The following is a 7,699-nucleotide window of genomic DNA, read 5'->3' as shown; positions in this document are numbered from 1 at the left end:
GTGATGGTATTATGTCTGTAGCATATGTTCAAACCATCAAAATATATACATTAAATAAGTACAACTTTTTGTAGAAGTATACCTCATAAAGAAAAAAATGAAAGTAAAAAATAGTTTCTAATAATAGCTTAAAATTTTAATATAAAAGGAAATTAAATATTAACAAATACTAAAACTTCTAGTGATTTTCTCACTACCTTTAACCATACAGTATAGTTATCTTCAGAAGGGAAATTCTCCTTCATTCTTTTCCCACACTCTGTTATTCTGAAATCCATTGAATCAGGGATTTAGGAAATTTTGGAAGGAGAATCCAATGCTCAGCATACCTAATCCTCATTCTTACCAGTCTCAAAAAGTTGTGATTCTGGTTTAATTTCACATCTGGAGTTTAAAGATTTTCTGGAAGTTATTCTAGAGTCCTTCATCTTCTCAGGTTGCCCACTGTCTTCCCCTAGGCTTAGGCACTGAAATAACCTCTTTGTACACTTTTGTTGTTTCAATTACATTTGCTCACACTAAAATTAAGCTTCCTCAATCAAGGATAATTTTAAATAATACATAAAAATGAAGAAATAAAATTAAGAAACCACAAATATCACTCCTCTGAGTTGCTATTATTAGATTTTGGATGTATTTCCAGAATATTTTTCTATGCCTTATATTTCTTTTTGAATTGGCCATAGCCTTATGGGCAAATGTTTTTTTCTTTTTTCTTTAATGTTCTATCTTGGTCATTTTACATACCTTTCCATACTCTTTGCAAATACATTAGTTAAATGTTACATGATATTCAATTGTTTATTCTTCATCTGGGTCTTATAGGTTATTATTAGAATGTTTTCCAGTTTTTGTTTTTATAAATAATGAATCTGTATGTGCCTTTGAATTTTTTTTTCAAATTCTATTTTTATAAAGAGATCCCAAGATGGAGAATACATGTGTTTTCTAATTGTTCTGGTAGAAATTTCAAGTGCCCTTTTTAACAAGGTTTACCAACTTGTACTTCTAGTGATAGTGTAAAAATAATTTTCACCTTGGTGGTCTATGGAAATGGCATTCTTTTATTTATTTATTTATTTTTTCAATATGTGAAATTTATTGTCAAATTGTTTTCCATACAACACCCAGTGCTCATCCCAAAAGGTGCCCTCCTCAATACCCATCACCTACCCTCCCCTCCCTCCCACCCCTCATCAACCCTCAGTTTGTTCTCAGTTTTTAAGAGTCTCTTATGCTCTGGCTCTCTCCCACTCTAACCTTCTAACCTCTTTTTTTTTTCCTTCCCCTCCCCCATGGGTTTCTGTTAAGTTTCTCAGGATCCACATAAGAGTGAAAGCATATGGTATCTGTCTTTCTCTGTATGGCTTATTTCACTTAGCATCACACTCTCCAGTTCCATCCACATTGCTACAAAGGGCCATATTTTGTTCTTTCTCATTGCCCTGTAGTACTCCATTGTGTATATAAACCACAATTTCTTTATCATTCATCAGTTGATGGACAGGAAATGGCATTCTTTAAAATCTTCACTAATTTGGTAGGTTGACATATTTTTCACTGTTTTCTTATGATGATGAAAATTGGTCAACTCAGCATTTGTGGTTAATCACATCTCTCAGAGAGCTCTTGTGGGCATCCTGAAAATTGGTTCTACTCTGGAGGGTTACTAAACTCTGGGCCTTTTGCTCACAGAGATGACTTTGTGCTGATATGTGATGGCATGACAAATTATCTGCATTTGTGTTCCTAGATCAGTGAGGTGATTGGGTTGGTTGTTATACTATGACTTTTGGCTCAGGGATCTTTCCAACAACAACCTTGAATAACCCTGTTCCTGATCTGCTTGGTTCTAACTCCATAGATGATGGGGTTGAGCATGGGAGGAACCAGGAGATAGAGATTGGCAAACATGATATGTACTGCTCGGGGCACATGATGTCCAAAGCGGTGGGTGAGGAATGTAAAGAGCGCTGGGATATAAAAAGCCAAGATGACACAGATATGGGACGCACATGTACCAAAAGCCTTGAGCTGGGCTTGACCAGAAGGCAACCCCAGAACAGTTCTCAAAATCATCACATAGGATACACTGATGACAATCATATCAAAGCCAACCACAGAGAAGGCCCCAAAGAGCCCATATGCACGATTTACTCTAGTATCTGCACACACCAGCTTTAGCACAGCCATGTGTTCACAGTATGACTGAGGAATGATCTGGTTGGGGCAGAAGGGCATCCTGGAGACCATAATGCAGAAGGGGCTCACCAACAGCAATGCTCTCATCATCACAGCTGCTCCCAATTTACCCACTACAGCTGGGGTCAGGACACTTGAGTGACGGAGTGGGAAGCAGATGGCCACATAACGGTCCAAGGCCATAGCCATGAGTACCCCAGACTCCACAGAGGAAAAGGCATGGATGAAGAACATCTGGATGAGGCAGGCGTGGTATTCAGTCTCATGAGCATGAAACCAGAGTATAGCCAGCATTTTAGGTTGTGTGGAAGATGAGAGGACCAGGTCAGTGATAGCCAGCATGGCTAGAAAGAGGTACATGGGCTCATGCAGAGTGTGGTCAATTCGGATTATATGGAGGACAGTGGTATTGCCAATTATAGCCACAACATACATGGCACAGAGAGGAAAGGCAATCCAAAATTGGGAATTCTCGAGTCCTGGGATCCCAAGTAGGATGAAGTATGCAGGATGTGAAGAGCTGTTCTCTAAAGCCAGCATCACAGGATGGTTAATTTGGTTTCCTTGGGAAGGTAATCTATGCTCTACAGGTGATAACAATGAAATAAGTTATTAGTATTATTTATAATATTTTAGAAGAAGCCATTGAATAATAGGTTGATTGACTTTAAAAGTAAACTGGAATAATTTCAAATGTTTTAATAAATTAAATTTTGGAACATAAAGTGATGTCATTCTTTAGCCTTCATTCATATTTATGTCACTCAAAGTAGTGTCAGAACATACTAGCTGCAAGTGTAGTTTCTGTATAAGAATCAATATTATCCATGAAAGTAGAATCTGTTAAGAGAAAACTATCTTAACAAATAATGTCACTAATAGTAATTCTCATCCTTCTATTGTTTAGGACAAAATGATTTGTTTAACCTTTCCAACAGGTTCTTTTCAGCCATTTATTTAAGCCACTTGGGAACTTTTCAGGACAGGAAACCAGTTTGCAAAGCACTTTGTCTTAATGGCATTGTACGTAGTGAGGATGAGTTATTTTTGATTCTAGGAGTTACCAGGAGAATTTGGGCTGGAGGATAACTGAGTGACAGATTGTACACCTGCAGTTAAACCTGTTATGTATAGTGAATGTCTCCTCCTAGATTAGGGGCCAGCAACTGTTTTCTGTGAAAGGTCAGATCACGCATATTTTAGTCTTTGTGAGCCATACAATCTTGTTGGTATTAGTCAGCTTGGGCATGGTAGCATGAAAGCAGCACAGTCAATATGGAAATGTGTGAGTGTGGCTACATTCCAATACAATTTTATTTTCAAAAACAGGCTGCAAGCTGGATTTGGTCTGCAGGTGATAATTTACTAACTCCTGTCCTGCATGATGAATTTTCATGAGGTCGGCCCTAACGAGTACACCAACCTGAGCACTTCTCTACTTGGCACAGAACAGGGTTTTAATAAATGTTTGCTGAAGCAAACAACAAATAAATGTCATTGTTCAGGGGCAATGGACTTTTTACCTGGTTAGCCATATCTTAAAAATGTCCTAATAGAACCTCCTAAACACTACTTTGATGCCAGGTCACAAGACAGCTATATGTATTTTTCATGCTGGAGTCTGAGCTGCTGTCTGTTGACAGACATGAATGTCATCCTGTGCCAATACTTGCATTACATGGTTGACCCTGTCTGATCCCTCTGCTGACTGTTACCTATGTGGAGTCAATGACCAATTTAATCTCAATTGACCAGAACCTTTGTTCGAATGTCCTCCCTAACGGAAACACCCAGATAAGAAGAGTATCTTTTCAAATCTCCCTTAACCAGCCTCTGGAGACTAACAAAATTTCATTCAACCTGATGTAATGGTTCCTAAAAAGGTTTTGTTCAAGATCCCAAATAAACTTAATCTCTTTCTGACTTTCCCTATATTTATAGCATTATGAGAGAAATGTGGATCAGAACTTATAAATTTTGCTTTAATTTGGAAACTCTACTATCCTACCTAGATAATAGCTAGGGCTTTGCTCAGAACAAATACTCCTCTCCAGGGCATAGTGAAAATTCAGAAACACACACGTTATCTGGTGTTTAACGTTCTTTTTCATGCACTTCTGCCTGGCTTTCAGTTTTATCTTCTGTTTGAACCAGAATCTTCTTTTCTCCTTCCCTTCTGCCCCCTGTAAGTCACCCTCCATTTGTGAAGACATACTCACTGGGTCTCATGGGCACCTGGGAGAGCATAATGAGGCCATTTTTGTTATACTGATAAAGGTGCTGGGTAAACCTACAATGTCTCAAAGTGCATAATAATCTACTTACTCATAGAAAATGTTGCTATTTTTGTAAATATAACACTATTTGCTTTTACATGTTATTGTTTTTAATACACACTTACACACTTCTGCCCATCAGCCTTCGTGGGGAACTTACCTGTTCTACATACTCTTTTTGGAGTGGTGACTCTTCTTAGGTGGTGACCAGGAACCCAAGTCTGAGGTAGGAGATGGGGCTCTTGACTGGTGCCTCTCTTTCTTCTCTACATTTACATTCCCATGGAATCTGATGTCCTCACTATCAGCATTTCCTTTGTCTTTTTCCCTCCTCAGACTTGCAAGGAGTTAAGTCTGCAACTAATGTGGAGTGGACAAGGAGTTAACCAATTAACCATTAGTCAAGACTAACCAATCTTAGGTCATTTTTTTTTTTTTTTTTTTTTTGTGTGTGTGTGTGTGTGTGTGTGTGCAGTGTGTGAGGTTTTCAATAGTAATTCTGAGGGGAGACACAGGTCATCAACTTGCTGCTGAGTTGGGGGAAAGAGATGTACATTCCCTAAAAAGTAGGAAAAAGAAGAGCAATATAATTTCCCTTCTTGCCCAAAATTCCTTCCCCCTTTCCCTGCTTATAAATATGTCCCTGTCCTTGCCTACCATATGCTAGACCTCATGTGAGCATAGTGCTTATTGACAGAAGAAATTAAGCCATCTTTTTTTCTATGTTACAGCCAGGGTGATCACACATTGAACTTCAGATTCAATGTTTCTGTTCTCCAAAGTACAATATAATTTGTGAGAACTTGGCGTAACTTTTGTTTCAGGGAATATGGTTGCAAGAAAAATGTTCTCACACTGCTGGAGCTCAGTTTTCATCTGTGAGTATGGGTTTGAATCCAGTGCTGATACCACTACCTCTGTTGACTTCAATTACCCCACTCATTATGTAGAAATAGGTATGTTCATCAGTTTAATCGAGTTGCTCAAGTCTGAAAGGGTAAAGGATAAAATGGACTGAGATCTTGCTAAGGAATGGCTTCAGAGAAATTTAGTCTGTTCTCTCACTTTGGGGTATCTAAAACTAAGGCATGTAGCAAGAATGCCGAAGTGGGGTAGGGTTCAGATCCTGTGTCCTTTGTGGAGGGATTGAGTGTGGAGGCAGTCTGCCTACTTGTCTAGAATTTCCCTGGAGGACACAGTGTGAGCAGCGAATTGTCTCCCCATCTCAGAAGGAAATTCACCAGTCATGGATCTCTGGACCTGGAGCTGGCATAAGTCAGGTCATTCTGCACAGTGCATTGCGTTGCATTTCAGATTCTTAGAGACTCTGTGAGTCCTACTGTTCTCTGGGAAGGGCAGAGATGACTGGGGCACAGGGGACCACTCACCTTGAGCTCTGCTTTATCTCTGACCATAAGCAGCTCTAACTGGCTCCTGTGATTTAGCTTTTTACAGAGACTGTGAGTTCGGACCTATTTAAAGACCTGTTTAAGTCTGGCCTTTCCCTTCCCCAGCATTAATTCTTTCCTTCCTCTTGGGCCCCACTGCCTCATACTCTGGCTTCCTCTGAGACTGGAGGGTAAGCTGGAAGCATTAACCCCTAGCTTGCCTCTCTCCTCTGTATACACATAGCTAAAGCAGGGGATTTGAATGCATGTGCAAGAATGTGTGTTGTTGAGATTACAGGAGTGTGAGCTTATCTGTATGCATGCATTTTTTGTTAGTGAAACAAAATGTGGAATGTGGAATGTGAAAGTGTGTTGATATGTTTGTTGATGTGTATCTGAGAGATGTGTTAATAAACATGTGTAAGGACTGGATTTGCATGTGAATGTATGTGTATAAGCTGTGTTTGTGTAGGTATAAATAATCATTTGCTGTTGGTATACATATTTAGTGGGATAGTGTGGCTCTGTGAGTACAAAGCCACTAAATACACATGTTTTATGAAGGCATACACTGAGCTCCAAACCTGACACTGTGATTACACATCACTGTGTGTCTATATGAGTATGTATAGGCAATATTGTGGGTTTGATGAGGGTGTTGACAATCTGTTGGTGCTTCTGTGTGTCCCAAGGTACAATGGTCTAAGCCCTTTCACTTCTTATTAGGAGAGGGAAAACAAATTCCAGATGGAGGTCTTGCCATAGTTGTTCGTGAAAAGTTGTGAAGCTGGAAAGCCCTCCTAGCTCAGCCTGAACAGTTAAGTCTGTGCAGAGCTTCCTGTCACTCCCTGTGTAGGCCCTTGCTGGTATTCTCTTATTTCTTTTCTCTTAAAAAAAAAGTTGTTTTAATGTTTGTTTATTTTTGAAGGAGAGAGGGAGAGAGCATGAGTGGGGGAGGGGCAGAGAGCGAGGGAGACACAGAATCTGAAGCAGGCTCTAGGCTCTGAGTTGTCAGCACAGAGGCCGATGTGGGACTCGAACCCACAAACTGTGAGATCATGACCTGAGCTGAAGTCAGACACTTAACCGACTGAACCACCCAGGCGCCCCTCTTATATATTTTTTTCTCAGCATTCCCTAATATGAAGGATATGTCATAAATGAAGATTTGACAAAAATGTGTTTAAAAACAGAGAGTAATATTTTTTTTTGCAGAGTTCACAGTTGTCAGACTCAGAAGATACACTCTGCCATTTAAACCCAACATACATTTATAGGGAAATAAATCACACAAAATGTTACCAACATTATCAGGGTTATAGTAATCTGTTTATGGTGAATTGCCATCATCATGTTCACAAAGGTCATGGTTTGTTTTAAGATATCAGCATAACAAAAATCTAGGGTACAACTGTTTTTGTTAGGGAGTCCCAGTTTACAGGAAATATTCAAGGTTTTATTATTCTTGGGATCAGGCTCACATTGTAATTTTGGAGTTATCTCTGGTTGCAACTGTTTTTCTGTGTCTGCTTCTGTTAGCAGTTGTGGATTAAACACTTGGTGTAATGAAAGTAGAAGAAAGTGCCACATGCTTCTGTTTCTCCTTCTTTCTTAACTAGAGGAATTTTCTCCCTAAATAACATGAAACATCTCGGGATAGGACCTGAGTTTCCTCATCTCATGAATCTTCCCACGATCCCCAATGCTATGGTGGCTCCAAGCAGACATGATATCCAAGCTCTTATTGAAGTAACTTGTTAGGCCATCCACAGTGTTTTTCAACTCTAGCTGGGCATGACTTGCTGAAATGAGTGTGCAGCAGGCAGGTCAGTA

General features: G+C 39.5%; 1 protein-coding gene across 1 annotated transcript; it reads right to left on the bottom strand.

The window, feature by feature from the left end:
* Positions 1 to 1,797: 1,797 nt before the first annotated feature.
* Positions 1,798 to 2,751, bottom strand: LOC109267080 (olfactory receptor 52R1-like). The gene has a single exon (XM_019449583.2). The coding sequence runs from the start codon at positions 2,740 to 2,742 to the stop codon at positions 1,798 to 1,800; it is 945 nt and encodes a 314-aa protein (XP_019305128.1). The 5' UTR covers positions 2,743 to 2,751.
* Between the last annotated feature and the right edge of the window lie 4,948 nt (positions 2,752 to 7,699).

The sequence above is a fragment of the Panthera pardus genome, unplaced genomic scaffold (assembly GCF_024362965.1).
Source record: "Panthera pardus isolate Hobbes unplaced genomic scaffold, ASM2436296v1 HiC_scaffold_12, whole genome shotgun sequence".
NCBI classification, from domain to species: Eukaryota; Metazoa; Chordata; class Mammalia; order Carnivora; family Felidae; genus Panthera; species Panthera pardus.
This window is presented reverse-complemented; position numbering and strand designations above follow the sequence as displayed.

What these genes read in the sequence shown, in the direction of transcription:
- LOC109267080 (XM_019449583.2), bottom strand. Translation starts at nt 2,742, where the DNA reads ATGCTGGCTTTAGAGAACAGCTCTTCACATCCTGCATACTTCATCCTA.